The sequence below is a fragment of the Gorilla gorilla genome, chromosome 2 (genome assembly GCF_029281585.2).
Source record: "Gorilla gorilla gorilla isolate KB3781 chromosome 2, NHGRI_mGorGor1-v2.1_pri, whole genome shotgun sequence".
NCBI lineage: Eukaryota > Metazoa > Chordata > Mammalia > Primates > Hominidae > Gorilla > Gorilla gorilla.
In genome coordinates, this window is record NC_086017.1 from 194,265,488 (window position 1) to 194,285,959 (window position 20,472).

At 45.5% G+C, this 20,472-nt stretch overlaps 1 protein-coding gene and 1 pseudogene across 3 annotated transcripts in view; both read right to left on the reverse strand.

The window, feature by feature from the left end:
• LAMP3 (lysosomal associated membrane protein 3) overlaps nucleotides 1-16,583 on the reverse strand; it is a 49,859-nt gene extending 33,276 nt beyond the window's left edge. Inside the window, exon 1 of one of the 3 annotated variants that reach the window (XM_063704415.1) lies at nucleotides 16,540-16,583. In XM_063704415.1, coding sequence (XP_063560485.1) covers nucleotides 16,540-16,543 — 4 coding nt within the window. In that variant the 5' untranslated portion in view covers nucleotides 16,544-16,583. Of the gene's footprint in view, nucleotides 1-7,107; nucleotides 7,374-16,539 lie in introns of those variants that run through there. The other 2 variants (XM_004038072.5, XM_055381956.2) reach the window with 2 other exon arrangements.
• A 2,729-nt stretch (nucleotides 16,584-19,312) lies between these two features.
• LOC115934273 (uncharacterized) lies at nucleotides 19,313-19,426 on the reverse strand (annotated as a pseudogene).
• Between the last annotated feature and the right edge of the window lie 1,046 nt (nucleotides 19,427-20,472).

Below are 20,472 nucleotides of genomic sequence, written 5' to 3' on the forward strand. Positions count from 1 at the left end.
CTTCCTTGTCCTCCTTATATAAAATAGTTCCCCATATCCATGATTCTCCACTGCAGTGTTAAATTCATTGCTTTCACTGCATTAATTACAACTTGTAAGTATATATGGGGATGGTATTCAAATATTTAACAATCAGCCTGGCCAGTATGTACCAGCCAAATATTTTCCCTGATTAAATGTTTGCTTATTGGTTTATTTGTTGGTTGTGGATCTTTCCTAGTAGATTAAGAGCACTGTGAAGGTGGGAACTGTGTATACCATTTTTACCATCAGTGCCTGCACATAGACAGTGTTCAGTAAATATGGGTCGAACGAAAAAATGACGGAATGTGTTAATGAGGACAATAGCATTGTAGGCCTTTTAGGATTATTGTAAGGCTCACATGAGTTGGTTTAAGTAAAACTCTTCATGGACCATTAAGCACACAGACGGTGTCTACTGTTGTCACAGGTTCTCTCCAGAGGCTGTCCTTAAGGGCAGAGGGCCTCCGTTCTTTTCCAACTAGAATAGGTCTATCCTTGCCTCCTTCCAGGCACATAGGGATCCAGAAAAGTGGACAAAACACAGATGATGGGCCGGGCACGGTGGCTCACATCTGTAATCCCAACACTTTGGGAGGCCAACGTGGGCAGATCACCTGAGGTCAGGAGTTCAAGACCAGCCTGGCTAACATGGTGAAATCCCACCTCTACTAAAAATAGAAAAATTAGCTGGGCATGGTGACACAGTGCCTGTAATCCCAGCTACTTGGAAGGCTGAGGCAAGAGAATAGCTTGAACCTAGGAGGCTGAGGTTGCAGTGAGTTGAGATCATGCCATTGCACTGTAGCCTGGGCAATAAAAGCAAAACTCTGTCTCAAAAACAACAACAACAACAAAAAACAGACGATGTCTTTAGGAGTCTGTGGTCAGGCACACTGAGAGATGCCTGTGTCCCTTCAATTTTGTGGTTTCTCAGTGTTTACCCATAGACTCTCAGGAGAGCTGGAGCTGTCCTGTGCTGGGCTGAGAAAGGGAAAGGAGATCACGCTAGGCTAGTATTTACAAAGTCCTAAAGTTCATACCCAGTAAAAATAATTCATATATGCCTTTTCTATCTCCCTCCTCCATTCAATACACTTCTAAGTGGTTACTTTTCTCATATTAATAACAATAAAAATTCCAAGATACTGGACACTTACTGCATAGAAAGCCTTAGGTCAAGGGTCATCTTTTACCAACTTCTCTCAAAAACCCTTTGGTGGGTACTACTTTATCCATCTTTCAAATGAGGAAACTCAGGCTTGGAAAATTTCAGCCATTTGACCATAATGACACAACTGGTCAAAGTTGGGGCAGAGACTTGAGCACCGGTACATCTGAATCAAAGCTTGCCCTTGGGTTTGAGGGGTGGTGGAGGTGGGGTGTCGCTGGGAAGAATGGTGAGAGAAGACACAAAAGCAGAGGAGAGAGGAACAGGAGGGTGCCCTCCAGTGACCCCAATTCATGAAAACCTCATAATGATGATCCTTGGTGAGGGTTTCAAAAGTTCATGTGCTGAAAAGGGGACTATTTTCCAGAAGAAAAGTTCTAACTTTAAGCCCAGTAGTAAGACCTGTGAATTATTTCTGTACAGCTGGTTTGCAAAATAGGAAAGACAAAAGTGTCGTTCAAATTGCCTTGATAACCTTATAAAAAGACCGATGATTATTAATGACATTAAGTTATTTGAGATCATTCTTTAAGAGTCTTTTTTTTTAATCTAAAATATCCATTTGGATAAGTTAAATGCATGATACTTGAGAGTTGTAGGTTTGATGGGCTATAGGTTTACCTACAAACTTTTGTAAAATCCCTGCACGTAGAACTTTTATGCCCATGTCATGGAGCTTGGAGAAAGATTTTTCACTTTGAGATTATAAGGGACGATGAGTGTTGTTGACGATTTATTTTAGCAATTCATTTGGGCAAAACCCGCGTTGCTGGTTCTCTGGTCAAACACCAACGAAAGCCCCATTAAATTCATACTATTACAATGGAGAAAGAGAATTCACTCTCAACTGTGGCTTCCAGGAATATCTCGTGGTGAAAAGTAAAGATTGCTACAGAGACCTCCAGGAGACTAGAAAACACTTGCCAGTTGTTCTCTTGGGGAAGTGATTATATCCTTGATAAAATCCTATTGTGTATGGCTGGTGTTTATAAGCTAAAGAGAATCTTCTCAACTGAGTTCAGTTTCCTAAACTCAGTAGTGCACCCTTAAAAAAAAACAAAAAAAGCCTTCCTCAAGATGCAACTAGAACTCTTCTCTCAGTGGTAATGAATGAACTCAAATAAATGAAAAAAGGACTTAATTGTTCACAAATGAACAGCATCCTAAACAAGCCAAGAAGATATGTGGTACCCAGTCAAGGTATGCTTCCTATGTAGGAAGCCTTGGTGGGGTGGCTAGAGGTGATGGCAGTTGAGATGTCTTGATACAGTGTGTAGGTGTAGGTGTGTCTCTGGGTGGTAGACAGAAGGCTGGGCTGGCAAATGGCTCAACCAAAAGTGCCAAGTTCATGGGTGTTAGAGATTGAACCTGTCAGAGAAGTATAGTTCTCACCCCTTCTCCTTCCCTCCTCTGGCCCTCCCCACTCTCCTCCTCTCCCTGTGTGGGGTGTAAAAGATAGGCAGGTGATTCGACTGGAGTAGGTATCTCTGCATTGTAAAGTAGCTCAGAAAGACCATGAGAGCTACTCTATAATGTATATGACCACACACATGGTCTATGTATATGACCACACATATATGACTGATTTCTGTCGAAATTGGGTCACAGTTTTAAAATGGGATGTTTGGCCCTATAGAGGTTTAGTCAAGGTCACAGGTTTGTCTGAGGCCTAGAAAGAGGGCAGTGGGCAGAAGCAAGGGCAGGCATAGCCCAGACTTTGTCTTGACCCTTCCTCTATACACAGAACATAGTGCTGGTGTTCACACACTCATCTGCCCACCCCCACCCCACCCCACCCCAGCCTCCCCTCTCCAAAATTCAGGAGACTTGGCAAACAAGCACCCCAGGGCCTTGATCCATTGCTTGGACTCCACTAGATGGAAATTTGCATGAAGACGTGTTAGAAGGTTTTGGTTCCCCTACAACCAGTGGGTGTGAGATGAGTCATTGCCCAGTCCCCTGAGAAAGTCAGTGATCTCACAAGGGATCGTTTATAGGTATTTTCCTGACAGCCAGTCCCTTCCCAGACAGCCTTTGGTTGGTTTCCCTGCCACACCACTCAACAGTATGTACGGGTCTCCTCTCAGGCAGGCTCTGTACCAGGCACTGGGGGTAGGTCTTTGTTCTCAGGGGCCCTGTGAGGCAGACACACGAGTAAACCACACTCCTCAGTGTGACAAGTGTTGTTTTTTGTCTTTGTTTTTGTTTTTTTTTTCTCCTTGAGACAGGGTCTCACTGTGTCACCCAGGTTGGAGTGCAGTGGCATGCTCAGGGCTCACTGTAGCCTCAGCTTCCTGGGTTCAAGCAATCCTCCCACCTCAGCCTTTCTAGTAGCTGCGACTAGAGGCATGTGCCACCATGTCAAGCTAATTTTTGCATTTTTTGTACAGTCTCACCATGTTGCCCAGGCTGGTTTCAAACTCCTAGGATTAAGTGATCTGCCTGCCTCAGACTCCCAAAGTGCTGGGATTACAGGCATGGGCCACTGTGCCCGACTGACAAGTGTCTTTATCAAATCCCCAGATACTATGAGAGTGTGGGTAGGGTGGGAATCCAACACAAGGATAAATTCTTCAGGCAGACAAAGGAGGAGATGGTTTCCAGACAGGAGGAAGAGAATGTGTAAGGGCACAGAGGCTTCAGAAGTCTTGTATGTCTGGAGAACAGCAAGGGGTCAGCATGACGGGAACACAGGGACGGTATGGGAAGGGAGGGGTGAGGAGGGGAGACCAGCAGGGAGCAGGCCTGGCAGGCCTTGGAGACTACACTCTGTCTGCAGAGCTCTGAGGAGCACAGTCAGGGAGTCATTGGAGCCCCACAGCCATGTCCAGGTTCAGGGAATCACAGTTTAGCCCACAGCATGTTTTCTGGCACCTCTAGGGGCAGCAGAAGCAGCCCCAGCAGGGTGCAGCAGAGAGAATCAAGGAAACCCTAGAGCAGAAGGGCCACTAGCCCTGTGACAGACTGCTGGCTGACTATTCCAAAACCCAGTCTCCCCTTCTTTCTAACAGTGCCTCAAGTTTCAGCTGAGCACTTGTTGCCTGGAATAAAGAGTTCTATGTCTAAACCTCCTTTCTAGCTGGGTGGGAGCATATGACTGAGTTTTAGCAAAAGAAGGGAAGTGTTAAGATCATGTGGGCCTTCTGGGAAGGCTGGGTGAAGGCAGCTCAATCACCTGTGTGGACTGCCTTTCTACAGCCCTTCTGTTTTTCCTCCTTTGACCAACCTGCAACTTGTATGTGATGGCTGGAGCTCCAGCCAACATGTGGAACCATGAGGAGGCCTTGAGGGTAGAAGTCACATACCTATATGTCGGATCCTAATGATGGATCCCCAGTGAAGCACTCCCACACTAGAACTGACCTGAATTTCTCTGGACATGTTTTCACATGAAAGAGTAACAAGCAACTATCTTGTTTAATCTACTGTTATTTTGGCTTGTCTCTTACGTGTAACTGAACCTAAACTTAACTGACGTGAACTTAAATCCCCTCATTTTCTGGAGGAAAAATTTGAGATCAGGGAAGCAAGTTGACTGGGTAAAGATTACTCAGAGAGTTTACCCAAAAGCTCCGTCTCTCCTAGCAAAACTTTCTGATGATTTTTGCTCATTTCCAATTCAACAAAGATTTCTTGAGCCTATGCATGCAGGATCGTGTAGCACAGTATCGTAGAGCCTGAACCCCAAGGCCAGACTTCGTTTTTGTTTTGTTTTGTTTGAGACACAGTCCACTATGTTGTCCAGGCTGGTCTCAAACTCCTGGCCTCAAGCGACCTTCCACCTCAGGATCCCAAAGTGCTGGGATTACAGGTGTGAGTCACTGTGCCCAGCCAAGGCCAGATGTCTTGAATGCCAGTCTCAGGAATGCTACTCACTAACTGGGAGACCATGAACAATTCCTTAACCTGCCTCTGCCTCAGTGCCCTCATCTGTAAAATAGGGATAAGAATAGCATCTACTTTTCAGGGTTCTTATGAGACTAAATAAGTTATAGGTAAGTAGATGTATGAATAAAGCACATAGGTTAGCTGCTATGGGCACAGACTCTGGTTCAAAGCTCGACTCTGTCACCAGCTAGCTATGTGATCAGGGGCAAGTTATTTAACCTCTTTGTGCTTCTATTTCCTCACAAGTAAAACGGAGACAATAGCAGTACTTACAAAGCTGTTTTGTGGATTAAAGCACTGCGAACAGTGCCTGGCACGCAGAGAGTGCCAGGAAGCCATGTCCATCATTGTTAATTACCATGTGCTGATGAGCCCTGTACTGAGTGAAGAAGGGGCTCAAGGTCAGGTTGTGAGGTGAATGGGAGAGGGACTGGAGGGACAAACAGGAGATACGAGTTAACATCACTGAGCAAAATCACTGCAGTAATTGCTGTCCAGGTGCTACCTCATTTGTTTCCCCAGTACTCCTAGCAGAGGATATTATTCTCTCCATTTTTCAGTGAGGGAACTGAGCACCCGAAAGGTTGGGTGATGTGAACAAGGCCTCCCTGCTGAGAAGGGTCAGGGCAAGGGTTTGAATCCAGTTCCGTGCCACCCCTCAAAGGCCTCCACCTCTGAGGAAGAAACCTCTGATGCATCCTTCACCTAGCTCACCTCTGAGAATTTGTAGCTCAGAAAGGAACCGGTAATGTGGGCATTTTCTCTCCACTTGCCCTTGCATTTGTCAATACTCACTGTATTTTTATTTTTATTTATTTATTTTTTTTGAGACAGAGTCTCACTCTGTTACCTAGGTTGGAGTGCAGTGGCACGATCTTGGCTTACTGCAACCTCTGCCTCTTGGGTTCAAGTGATTCTCCTGCCTCAGTCTCCCGAGTACCTGGGATTACAGGCACCCACCACCATGCCCGGCTAATTTTTGTATTTTTAGTAGAGGCGGGGTTTCACCGGTGGCCAGGCTAGTCTCGAACTCCTGACCTCAAGTGATCCGCCGGCCTCAGCCTCCCAAAGTGCTGGGATTGCAGGTGTGAGCCACCACGCCTGGCCTGTCAATACCATTGTGTTTCTGAGCCTATCCATCCATTCAACGAGCGCTCACATACAGGTCACTGTGGGTTACCTCTAGGCTGAGATTGTTTTGCTTTTTTAATAGCTTGCCCTGCGAAGCGTGATGATGACTTCCTCTTCCGTCCCCTAAAAGAACCTGAAACTGTAAGTCTGAAAGCGTGGCGCAGGAGAGAACTGCCTAGGTGAGGGCAGCTGGCACGACCCTTCTCACGGCTTCCCTAACATTCCTAGCATTCATGTTACAAGCAAGGGCCACCGCGCCCCCTGCTTGAGCATGTCAGCCGGGCGGTAGGGACGGAGACAGTTCTCTCATGACGTTCGAGTAACCAGGAAACTTCATCACAGGGACAACACCACAGCACCCGAGGACTCAATGTCTAGGGGGAAAAGCTCTGGAGAAAGCGGAGGGTCGGAACATAAAATAACCATAAACTCAGCGTCCCAGACGGCATCTGGGATGGGAAGTACAATGATCATTTTTAAAAAAAAAAAGTCTTTGACACTCTGTCCTACACCTTTCTGAAATGGAACAATCTGTCAGACCACATCTGATGCAAGGAAAAGCAAGACAGGAGCGCTTTTCCCGGATAACAAAGCCAAGACTCCCATTCCTAAGCCCTAGCTCAGGTCTCCATCTCTTAAATCCGAGTGACCTCTACAAATTCTCCCTGAGAAGGTGTCCAGAACCCTTTTGGAAGCGAGGGACAGTGTCACTGTCTTTGGGGTTGACACCTGCTCTGAGTAACTCACGGAAAACAAGTTCCAGCTGGGAAGCCCTTGGACGCGCCACACCTCCCTACCCGCAGCCCGTCCTGTGGCGCCCGGGACTCCAGAGTGCGTTTAGATGAAAGGGGACCGACACGTCAGGGCCACCGCGGGAAGCCCTGAGGGCCACTCACCGGCCAGGGACGCGAAGAGCGCGGCCGCCGCGCTGAGCTGCCGGGGCATGGTGGGCGCTGGGCGAGGCTCTGCAGCGTGCGGCGAGGTCCGGGCAGGCCCCGAACCGGTGCCAGAGAAACCTACCTGTGCCGGAGAAACGAAGCCACCTGCTTATGAGAAGCAGCCGAAAAGCCCGCCCAGGGCCGCTGGGCGGGGAGGGAAACTCCGCCGGCCCCCTCCTACCCCTACGGAGCCGGGAGGGGCGGGGACTCGGCGCGGCCGCCGGGGCCCGGGCCTCTGGGACCGTTTACCGCACGCACGTGGTCCCGGCAGCGCCGGCCTCCTCCGCTCATACCCTGGGTCTCCTCCTTTCTTTTTCTTTTCTTTTTGAGACGAAGTCTCGCTCTGTTGCCCAGGGTGGAATGCAGTGGCGCGATCTCGGCTCGCTACAACCTCTGCCTCCCGGGTTCAAGCGATTCTTCTGCCTCAGCCTCCCGAGTAGCTGGGACTACAGGCACGTGCCACCACACCCGGCTAATTTTTGTATTTTTAGTAGAGACGGGGTGTCACCATATTGGCCAGGCTGGTCTCGAGCTCCTGACCTCGTGATTCCCCCGCCTCGACCTCCCAAAGTGCTGGGATTATAGACGTGAGCCACCAAGCCCGGCCAGGGTCTCCTCTTTTATTTCTTTTCTTTTTATTTCTTTTGTTTTGTTTTGTTTTGTTTTTTGAGACAAAGTCTCGCTCTGTCGCCAGGCTGGAGTGCAGTGGCGGGATCTTGGCTCACTGCCCTGGTTCAAGCGATTCTCCTGCTGCAGCCTCCCGAGTAGCTGGGGTTACAGGCGCCCGCCACCACACCCAGATAATTTTTGTATTTTAGTAGAGACGGGGTTTCACCCTGTTGGCCAGGCTGGTCTCGATCTCCTGACCTTGTGATCCGCCCGCCTCGGCCTCCCAAAGTGTTGGGATTACAGGCGTGAGCCACTGCACCCGGCCCAGGGTCTCCTCTTTTCTAACAGCTCGGGTACCTTTCTGGGAACCCGGAGACGCTTCTCAGCCGGGAGAAAGCCAGCCACTAGGCGAGCAGGAGCCTAAAAACCCCTGAGCACCCTGACTCCATGTCTTCCCAGGGAGTCTGCGGCAGCCGCGCTCCACGCCCAGGCCTCGCCAGGACCGCGGTTTGCGGGAAGCAACAGGAGCACAGCCCAGAGGCGCTAGGTCTGGCTGGGAGCCCGCGCTGCCGACTGCCCGGCGTGCGGCGTCGGGGAACCTCTCGGAGCCTTGGATTCTTCAGCTGTAAAACGGACATAATAATGCCCACTCCCAGTGTGTTTTTTTTATTTTCTTTTTTCTTTTTCTTTCTTGCTTTGTTTTTGTTTGTTTGTTTTTGTTTTTGTTTTTGAGACGGGGTCTCACTCTGTCGCCCAGGCTGGAGGGCAATGGTGTGATCTCGGCTCACTGCAAACTTGGGTTCAGGTGATTCTCCTGCCTCAGCCTCCACAGTAGCTGGGATTACAGGTGTGCGCCACCACGTCCGGCTAATTTTTTGTATTTTTAGTAGAGACCGGGTTTCACCATGTTGGCCAAGCTGGTCTCAAACTCCTGACCCCAGGTAATCCGCCCGCCTCGGCCTTCCAAAGATCTGGGATTACAAGCGTGAGCCACTGTGCCTGGCCCCAGGTGGTTTTACAGACCAGAAAATCCTGGAACAAAAAACACACAATATCTCTTTTTTTTTTTTTTTTTTTTTTTTTTTGGAGTCATGGTCTTGCTCTATCACCCAGGCTGGAGTGCAGTGGCGTGATCTCGGCTCACTGCAACTTCGACCTCCTGGCCTCAAGTGAGTCTCCCACCTCAGCCTCCTGAGTAGCTGGGACCAAAGGCGCCTGCCGCCACGCCCAGCTATTTTATTTTATTTTATGAAGAGAGGAGGTCTCGCTGTGTTGCCCAGGCTGGTCTCGAGTTCCTGGCCTCAAACGATCCTCCTGCGTTAGCCAACCATTGGGATTACAGGCGTAAGCCACGGCCCACGGCTCAACAACGCTGACAGGCAACCTTTTAATGTCTTATCTCCTTCCTCTCTTAATTGGATTGTCTGTCAAAACAACGATGTTTTGACAGGGCTTGAGTCCCAGTGGGGAATACACATTTAAGCAGTGTATTAGGAGACCCTCCTTATCACTAGATTGAGGGCTTTCAGCCTAGCCTCAAATTATTTTCTGAAAAATAACTTTGGCTACAACTATTTTATCTTACTATGTTGCTCCAAACACTCTAATCAAGTAAGAAAACTTAACCAAAGCTTGCAGTGTGTTTCAGAAGGGAATTTTTATGGTGAAAAGTGAGGGTTAACTTGCGCCAGTCAACCTAATTTCAGCAACTACTTGCTTTCTGATCTTGGAGACAGTTTATTCAAAAGACGATAATTAAGTGGGTACAGACTGTGTGCCAGGCACTCTTCTTATTCCATTTAAGCGCCGTAGCCACTCTATATGGACACTGTTGTTATTATCGCTGCCCCATTTCGCAGATGGAGAAACTAAGCACAAAGAAGGGAGTTGCCCAGAGTCACTTAGATAATAAATACGGAAACTTGGCCATAAATCTTGTCTGCCTTGAGAGTCTAGGATTTTAAGCACATAGCCGGGCGCAGTGGCTCACGCCTGTAATTCCAGCACTTTGGGAGGCCGAGGCGGGCGGATCACGAGGTCAGGAGATCGAGACCATCCTGGCTAACACAGTGAAACCCAGTCTCTATTAAAAATATAAAAAAATTAGCCAGGCGTGGTGGCAGGTGCATGTAGTCCCAGCTACTCAGGAGGCTGAGGCAGGAGAATGGTGTGAACCCAGGAGGTGGAGCTTGCAGTGAACCGAGATCGCGCCACTACACTCCAGCCTGGGTGACAGAAGGAGACTCCGTCTCAAAAAAAAAAAAAAAAACAAAAAAAGCTGCTCCGCTTACCCTGGAAATTCCAAGGGATTTAGGAACTCTGTTTCAGGAACCAGGGTCAAAGACCAAGTAATAAAACAAAAGATTCTCCTAGAACTCTGATATATAAGGATTTTAGGAGCTCTGTCTTAGAAACTGGGACAGAGACCAAAGATATATTATTATACCACACTATCACAGTTTATTATTTTCAAAAAATGTTTTCTGGCTGGTACAGTGGCTCATGCCTATAATCCAAGCACTTTGGGAGGCCAAGGTGGGAGCGTCACTTGAGGCCAGAAGTTCAAGTCCAGCCTGGGCAACACAGGGAGACCCTGCCACTATTAAAAATTTTTTTAATTAGCTGGGCATGGTGGCACATGCCTGTAGTCCCAGCTACTTGGGAGGCTGAAGCAGGAGGATTGCTTGAGTCTGAGAGGTCAAGACTGTAGTGAGCTGCGATCAAGCCACTGCACTCTAGCCTGGGTGACAAAGCCACACCCTGTGTCTAAAAAAAAGAAAAGAAGAGAAAAAAGAAGTTTTTTATTTCAACTAAGTTGTTGGATTTATTAGCATAAAGCTTTTCATAACAATCCCTTGTCTTACAATATCTGTAGTATAGGTAGTGATGTCACTTCTTTTATTACTAATATTAATAATTTGTATTTTCTCTCTTATTTCCCTGATAATATTAATAATTTGTATTTTCTCTCTTTTTTCCCTGATAAGTTTGGCTGGAGGTTGATCAATTCTATTCATGTTTTAAAAAAAAAAATTTCATTTGATCGAGTTCCTTCATTGTTCTTATATTTTTTGTTTTATTCATTTCTACCTGATCTTTATTATTTTCTTTCTTCGACTTAACTTGTGTTTTATTTGCTCCTCTTTCAATAGTTTTCAAAGATGGAAGTTGCCTGGGATATCCCAGCACTTTAGGAGGCCGAGGTGGGAGGATCACCTGAGGTCAGGAGTTCAAGACCAGCCTGGCCAACATGGTGAAACTCCATCTCTACTAAAAATACAAAAATTAGCTGGGTGTGGTGGTGGGCACCTGTGATCCCAGCTACTTGGGAGACTGAGGCAGGAGAATCGCTTGAACTCGGGAGGTGGACGTTACAGTGAGCTGAGATCATGCCACTGCACTCCAGCCAGGGTGACAGGAACTAGACTCCGTCTCAAAAAAAAAAAAAAGAAAAAAAAAAAATGGAAGTTGAGGCCAGTGGTATAAAATCTTTCTTCGTCTCTAATAAACAGGTTTACTGTTATGAACTTCCCTCTAATTACTACTTTAGCTGGATCCCACAAGTTTAATATGTTTTCATTTTCATATAGATAGAAATACTTCCTAATTTCCTTTTGCTATCTCCTTGATTCATGGTTATTTAAAATAGCATTATTTCATTTCCAAACGTATAGTTTTTCAGATATCTTTCTTTTATTGATTTTTAATTCCACTGCGGTTGAAAACATATTTATGGACTTAAATCTTACAAATGTATTGAGATTTGTTTTTTGACCAAGACTATGGTTGGTTACATTAGTTTTCAGGACTGACATAACAAAGTGCCACAGACTGGGTAATTAAACCACAGACATTTGCCTTCTTATAATTCTGGAAACTGGACATGTGAGATCAAAGTGTCAGCCGGGTTGGTTTCTACTTTTTCTTTTTCTTTTTCTTTTTTTTTTTTGAGACAGAGTCTCTTTCTGTCACCCCGGCTGGGATGCAGTGGTGCAATCTTGGCTTACTGCAAATTCTGCCTCCCAGGCTCAAGTGATTCTCCTGCCTCAGCCTCCCGAGTAGCTGGCATTGCAGGTGCCTCTCACTGCACCTGGCTAATTTTTGTATTTTTAGTAGAGACGGGGTTTCACCATGTTGGCCAGGTTGATCTCAAATTCCTGACCTCAGGTAATCCACCAGCCTCGGCCTCCCAAAGTACTGAGATTACAGGCGTGAGCCACCGCGCCCGGCCCGGGTTAGTTCTTTCTAAGGCCTCTCTCCCTGGCTAGTAGACACCTTTGTTTCACATGGTCATCCCTCTGTGCATGCCTCTGTCTGTCCTAATCTCCTCTTCTTATAAGGACATTAGTCATGTAGGATTAGTGCCTACTCTTTGAACTCGTTTTACCTCTTAAAGACCCTATCTCCGAATATAGTCACATTCTGAGATATTTGGGGTTAAGACTTGTATGAGTCCATTTTCATGCTGCTCATAAAGACATGCCCGAGACTGGGAAGAAAGAGAGCTTTAATTGGACAATTCCACATGGCTGGGGAGGCCTCAGAATCATGGTGGGAGGCGAAAGGGACTTTTTACATGGTGGCGGCAAGACAAAATGAGGAAGAAGCAAAAGCAGAAACCCCTGATAGATAAGCCCATCAGATATCATGAGACTTATTCACTGTCATGAGAACAGCACGGGAAAGACCAGCCCCCATGAATACATTACCTCTTCCTGGGTCCCCCCACTCCACAATATGTGGGGATTCTGGGAGATACAATTCAAATTGAGATTTGAGTGGGGACACAGCCAAACCATATCATTCTGTCCCTGGTCCCTCCAAATCTCATGTCCTCACATTTCAAAACCAATCATGCCTTTCCAACAGTCCCCCAAAGTCTTAACTCATTTCAGCATTAACCTAAAAGTCCACAGTCCGAAGTCTCATCTGAGACAAGGCCTTCCACCTATGAGCCTGTACAATCAAAAGCAAGCTAGTTACTGCCTAGATACAATGGAGGTACAAGTATTGGGTAAATAAAGCCATTACAATGGGAGAAATTGGCCAAAACAAAGGGGTTACAGGGCCCATGCAAGTCTGAAATCCAGTGAGGGAGTCAAATTTTAAAGCTCCAAAATGACCTCCTTTGACTCCAGGTCTCATATCCAGGTCACGCTAATGCAAAAGGTTCCCATGGTCTTGGGCAGCTCCACCCCTGTGGCTTTGCAGGGTACAGCCTCCCTCCAGGCTGCTTTCATGGGCTGGTGTTGAGTTTCTGCGGTTTTTCCAGGCATCCAGTGAAAGCTATCAGTGGATCTACCATTCTGGGGTTCGGAGGACGAAGGCCCTCTTCTCACAGCTGCACTAGGCAGTGCCCCGATAGGGACTCTGTGTGGGGGCTCTGATCCCACATTTCCCTTCTTCACTGCCCTAAGAGGTTCTCCATGAGGGCCCCACAGCTTCCACCCTCTGAACCATAGCCCAAGCTATGCATTGGCTCCTTTCAGCCATGGCTGGAGCAGCTGGGACACACGGCACCAAGTCACTAGGCTGCACACAACACAGGGACCCTGGGCCCGGCCCACAAAACCCCTTTTTCCTCCTGGGCCTCCAAGCCTGTGATGGGAGAGGCTGCTGTGAAGGTCTCTGACATGGCCTGGAGACATTTCCCCATGGTCTTGGGGATTCACATTAGGCTTCTTGCTACTTATGCAAATTTCTGCAACCAGCTTGAATTTCTCCCCAGAAAATGGGTTTTTCTTTTCTGTCACATAGTCATGTGGCAAATTTTCCAAACTTTTATGCTCTGCTTCCCTTATAAAACTGAACGCCTTTAATAGCATCCAAATCACCTCTTGAATGTTTTGCCACTTAGAAATTTTTTCCACCAGATACCCTAAATAATCTCTCAAGTTCAAAGTTCCACAAGTCTCTAGGGCAGGGGCAAAATGTGGCCAGTCTCTTTGCTAAAACATAACAAGAGGCACCTTTGCTCCAGTTCCCAAAAAGTTCCTCATCTCCATCTGAGACCACCTCAGCCTGGATCTTATTGTCCATATCACTATCAGCATTTTGGGCAAAACCATTCAACAAGTCTCTAGGAAGTTCCAAACTTTCCCACATTTTCCTGTCTTCTTCTGAGCCCTTCAAACTGTTCCAATCTCTGCCTGTTACCCAGTTCCAAAGTTGTTCCACATTTTCAGGTATCTTCAGCAACGTTTCACTCTACTGGTAGCAATTTACTGTATTAGTCCATTTTCACACTGCTGATAAAGACATATCTGAGACTGGGAAGAAAAACAGGTTTAATTGGACTTACAGTTCCACATGGCTGGGGAGGCCTCAGAATCATGGTGAGAGGTGAAAGGCACTTCTTACATGGTAGTGGCAAGAGAAAATGAGGAAGAAGCAAAAGCGGAAACCCCTGATAAATCCATCAGATCTCATGAGACTTATTCACTATCACGAGAATAGCATGGGAAAGACTGGCCCCCATGATTCAATTACCTCCCCCTGGGTCCCTCCCACAACACATGGGAATTCTGGGAGATACAATTCAAGTTGAGATTTGGGTGGGGACACAGCCAAACCATATCAAGACTTCTACATATGAATTTTGGAGGGACACAATTTAACTCATAATAGTGGGCTGTCTTGTTAAATGTTCTGTGTGCACTTGAGAAGAATGTGTGTATTCTCTCATTGTTGGATTCAGTGACCTATAAATGTTAATTAGGTTAAACTAATTGATGTAGGGAAAAGAAAGAGAGATCAGACTGTCACTGTGTCTATGTAGAAAGGGAAGACATAAGAGACTCCATTTTGAAAAAGACCTGTACTTCAAACAATTGCTTTGCTGAGATGTTAATTTGTAGCTTTGCCCCAGCCACTTTGCCCCAGCCACTTTGACCCAACTTGGAGCTCACAAAAACATGTGTTGTATAAAATCAAGGTTTAAGGGATCTAGGGCTGTGCAGGACGTGCCTTGTTAACAAAATGTTTACAAGCAGTATACTTGGTCAAAGTCATCGCCATTCTCCAGTCTCAATAAACCAGGGGCACAATGCACTGCGGAAAGCTGCAGGGACCTCTGCCCTGGAAAGCCGGGTATTGTCCAAGGTTTCTCCCCATGTGATAGTCTGAAATATGGCCTCGTAGGATGAGAAAGACCTGACTGTCCCCCAGCCCAACACCCGTAAAGGGTCTGTGCTGAGGTGGATTAGTAAAAGAGGAAAGCCTCTTACAGTTGAGATAGAGGAAGGACACTGTCTCCTGCCTGCCCCTGGGAACTGAATGTCTTGGTGTAAAACCCGATTGTACACTTGTTCAACTCTGAAATAGGAGAAAAGCTGCCCTGTGGCAGGAGGTGAGACATGTTTGCAGTAATGCTGCCTTGTTATTCTTTACTCCACTGAGATGTTTGGGTGGAGAGAAACATAAATCTGGCCTATGTGCACATCCAGGCATAGTACCTTCCCTTGAACTTAATTATGATACAGATTCTTTTGCTCACATGTTTTTTATTGACCTTCTCCTTATTATCACCCTGCTGTCCTACTACATTCCTTTTTGCTGAAATAATGAAAATAATAATCAATAAAAACTGAGGGAACTCAGAGGCTGGTGCCGGTACAGGTCCTTGGTGTGCTGAGTGCCGGTCCCCTGGACTCACTGTTGTTTCTTTATACTTTGTCTCTGTGTCTTATTTCTTTTCTCCGGCTCTCATCCCACCCGACTAGAAATACCCACAGGTGTGGAGGGGCAGGCCACCCCTTCAATTGATAGTATGGTTCAAGAACAAATGGTATCAACTTAGGATGGTTTAACTTACGACTTTTCAACTTTACAATGGTGTGAAGTCTGTATGCATTCAGTAGAAGGCATACTTTGAATTTTTATCTTTTCCCAAGCTACTGCTATGGGACAAGATACTCTCTCACGATTCTGGGCAGTGGCAGCAAGCCTCAGCTTCCAGTCAGCCACTCAATCCCAAGGGTAAACAACTGATACAGCCATTCTGTTTTACATTTTTAGCAAAATACTCAATAAATTACATGAGGCACTCAATGCTTTATTATAAGACAAGCTTTGTATTAGATGATTTGCCCAACTGTAGGCTAATGTAGGTGTTCTGAGCACATTTAAGCTAGGCTATACTATGCCATGATGTTTGGTAGGTTAGGGAAATTTAATGCATTTTCGACTTAGAATACTTTCAGCCTCCCAAATAGCTGGGACCACAGGTGTGTGGCACCATGTGTGGCTAATTTTTTGTGGAGACAAGGTCTCACTATGTCACCCAAGTTGGTCTCAAAATCCTGACCTCACGTGATCCTTCCACTCTGGTCTCCCAAAGTGCGATTACAGGTGTGAGTCACCACACCTGGCTGTGTTGTCACACATTTTAATTCTTTATAAATTAGAAATTTCATAACACATTGTTCTTATTTAAAATTTAAACAATTATCTTTAAATATACATAATATATAAATATGCATATAATATATAAGTATATAATATATAAATATATAATATATATAATATATAAATATATAATATTTAAATATATGTAAATATATAATATATAAATATATAATATATAAATATATACTATATAAATATATACTATATAAATATATACATATATAATATATAAATATATATAATATATAAATATATACATATATAATATATAAATATATAATATATAATATATAAATATATAATACATAAATATATAATATATAAATATATATAATATATATAAATATATATGGGGAAAAAAGCTTTTATACTTACTCATGTGATTACCGTTTCTTGCAGTCTTTATTCCTTTGTTTAGATCCTTGGGATTTTTGTTGCTATGGTGACCTTAGTTATACCAGGCACTTCAAATCTTACCTTGTGTTTAGGATATGGGCTTGTTTGCCCAAAGGTCTTCCCTAATGTCTGCTCCACCTTCAACTTTAGGTCTTCTCTGCTGTCAGTTTCTCTCTCCATACACTTGTAGCTCTCCCAGGAGTATTCCATCATTACTTTTTAGTCAGTGCTTATTAGCGGGGCGGTGGGATCTGAGAGGTGAGGTGCTTGGTTGTGATTCTCAGTTCTGATTCCTGCAGGTATTGTGTCCCTGGGTCTTGAAGGGTATGACCAAGCATCTCTGTCCCTCCCCGCAGCAGTAGTTTTGGGCTCAGCACATATTCCTGCCCCTTCCCCAGAATCAGAGGGGTTTTTGTTGTTGTTGTTTTGTTTTTCAAGTTTTTGTTCCTTTTTCTCCAGCTGTGTTGGATTTACCAGCCCCCTAGGAGCGTCAGTATTTGTTACCCTTCCTCCAGGCTTTTAAGGCCTTTGTAGGAGAGATGGGCCAATAGCATCTAAGCATGGTTTTGTGTCTTTCTTGTAGCAACTGATATTCCTCACCCCCAGGTCTATGCCAGGAAGGATGCTTCCTTACATGCCTGTAATCCCAGCTACCGGGGAGGCTGAAGCAGAAGAATCACTTGAACCCAGGAGGCAGAGGTTGCAGTGAGCCAAGATCATGCCACTGCACTCCAGCCTGGCAACACAGCGAGACTTCATTCAAAAAAAAAAAAAAAAGCTCTTACACTCTTCTGCATATTCTGCAAAGTATACTCTGGGAAGGCTGGTTTAGAGGGTCTCTAACTTTTCTAATATTTCATAATGCATGGCTGATGTTTAACACGAACTCAGACTCCCATCAGATTTTACAGATCCTGGTCTGCTTTTAGTTCTAATGCTTCAGCCAGGGCACTTTAATCTGAGGTCACAGCATTCCCAATTGTCAGCAGTATTTTGAAATCTAAGTTCCTCTGGTGGACAACAGGCAACATCATATAGCCATGGAGGATCTGAACAACTTCTAAGTCTGAGGGATTTTATCTGGTGGTTTTGGATTCTTTTCCATTTATACTTAAACAAGGTGACACAAATGTCACTCACAGAAAAGCCACTCTTTTTTCCCCTGTTTTTAAGAAGTCTAAAAATGCACAACTATTTCCTGAATGAGCAGTGTGTCCAGGTGTAGAATAGGGAATGTCGTGTCCGCTGGGAACAGACGGTGTACCTGGCACAATTTTATGAGAATTATCCCATGATTCCTGTCCCACCCTGCAGCCCACCATGGGCTCAGTGGGGAGTCTGAGTCTCTGAGCCCCAAAGGGTAGCTTTTTCCCAGACGACACCAGCAAGCAGAGCAGCAGCTTGGGGCTTTGACAAGGAGGCTGGAGTGAAAGGTCATATTGGACCATCCTGGATCACTGGAGGACAATACCCCAGGAACCTCCAGCAATGACTGGTATTGGAATGACTCCCCTGGTCACCCACCTGTGGCAAGACATTTGCAAACAGGGTCTTCCTATGAGGCTTGTGAGGTTTGGCCAATTTGCATCCTGCTAGAATTATTAAGTATGGACATCCTCATAGATCCAGAAAAGGGCCGAGATCCAAAGGATTGAGAATGCTTTGGGGGGTGTTTCCATAGTGAGTGGCTGGCTATTCAACAGTCAAATGTTTGAGAGGATACAAGTGATGTGTTTCCTGAGGCAAGTGGTCAGAACCCAACAGACTCTTCTGTTCAGCTAAGATGTGAGACCATCTGAAGTTCTTACCTGTTCTCACAGAGAAATGGATTCTCATAGGGAAATGGATATATTGTGATAGACACTGTAAGCAGAGAAGTTGACTGAGAAACACACACACACACACACACGTCAAGACTGAATGCATAGATGTGTATTATAAAAAGCGTAAAAATACACCACCATTCTAACAGATTGTGTAGGACTATATTTTCTTTTTTTAAATTTAATTTTATTATTATTATACTTTAAGTTTTAGGGTACATGTGCACAATGTGCAGGTTAGTTACATATGTATACATGTGCCATGCTGGTGTGCTGCACCCATTAACTCGACATTTAGCATTAGGTATATCTCCTAATGCTATCCCTCCCCCCTTCCCCCACCCCACAACAGTCCCCAGAATGGGATGTTCCCCTTCCTGTGTCCATGTGTTCTCATTGTTCAATTCCTACCTATGAGTGAGAATATGCGGTGTTTGGTTTTTTGTTCTTGCGATAGTTTACTGAGAATGATGATTTCCAATTTCATCCATGTCCGTACAAAGGACACGAACTGACCATTTTTTATGGCTGCATAGTATTCCATGCTGTATATGTGCCACATTTTCTTAATCCAGTCTATCATTGATGGACATTTGGGTTGGTTCCAAGTCTTTGCTATTGCGAATAGTGCCTCAATAAACATACGTGTGCATGTGTCTTTATAGCAGCATGATTTATAGTCCTTTGGGTATATACTCAGTAATGGGATTGCTGGGTCAAATGGTATTTCTAGTTCTAGATCCCTGAGGAATCTCCACACTGACTTCCACAATGGTTGAACTAGTTTACAGTCCCACCAACAGTGTAAAAGTGTTCCTATTTCTCCACATCCTCTCCAGCACCTGTTGTTTCCTGACTTTTTAATGATCGCCATACTAACTGGTGTGAGATGGTATCTCATTGTGGTTTTGATTTGCATTTCTCTGATGGCCAGTGATGGTGAGCATTTTTTCATGTGTCTTTTGGCTGCATCAGTGCTCTACACGTTCAGAGAAACTTCTCTAGTAACGAACTATAGAAATGATCCCTGAAAGTATAGTCTTAGGACTATATTTTCTTTTGACTTGGGAGGCATGTTTATTGCTGTTAATGCCGCAAAGGGCTCTATGTGCTTTAAAAAATCCCAATCTGTTGCATTCATAAGCCTGGGTTGGATCTAAAGCAGCCTCCCACTTTTGGAAAGGCATCCCCACGACCTTTCCATGGTTGCTGAATGCAGCTGGAGGCAGTCACAGCTGGTGATGTCCAGAGCCCATTCCCCACTGTGCTGGTCTGCAGAACTTCTGCATGCCATTCACACAAGTAGGTCTCTGCCCTGCTCTCCTCCACCTCCCTTGTCAGAGGAAGTCTGCGCTTCACAGCTTTCTGGTCTCAACCCTCCTCCATCCCTACAGATGTTTAAGCAGCAGGAATCAAAAGGTGAAGGAGAGGAGGGGGCAACTCTCCTCTGATGGACAAGTGAAAAGTGGAAGATGGATAAAACCCAGAAGGAGCTTAAGATATCCAGAAATGTAAACTGTGTTTGGAAAAGTAAGGTCAGGAGAAGCATGGGGCTCCTGAGGTTGCTGCCTACTATCTTGCAGACTTGCTGCAGGACCAAATGAAGCAGGATCTGTCAAGCACCAGGGCCAGCTCTTAAGCTTAGTGCCTTTCTGAACCCTGTGACCCAGCAGCCCCCATCAACTCATCTTACCTGCCATGCACAGCTCCTCCGTGCCCCTGTACCTGAGCTCATGCTATTCCCTCTGCCAGGATGCCCTTCTCCTTCTCCACCAGGAGAAGAACACTTGCCAGTAAGACCCAGTTCTAATGTCACCCCTTCCTGACTGTATCAGGAAGAGTCAGTGATGGTGTTTTATGCTCCCAGAGAATTTGCCACATTGTGTTGTGATTATTTTTCCACATCTGTCTCCCCCACTGGAATGAGAGCCTCACTCATCTTCATACCTCCCTGGTCTCTACCTGGTGCCAGAACCATCCTCAGGGCAGGAGAATGCTCAGGAAATAGGTGTTGAATAAAATAAGTGTATCCATCCATCCATCCATCCATCCACCCTTCCATCCATCCAGACATACATACATATGTAAA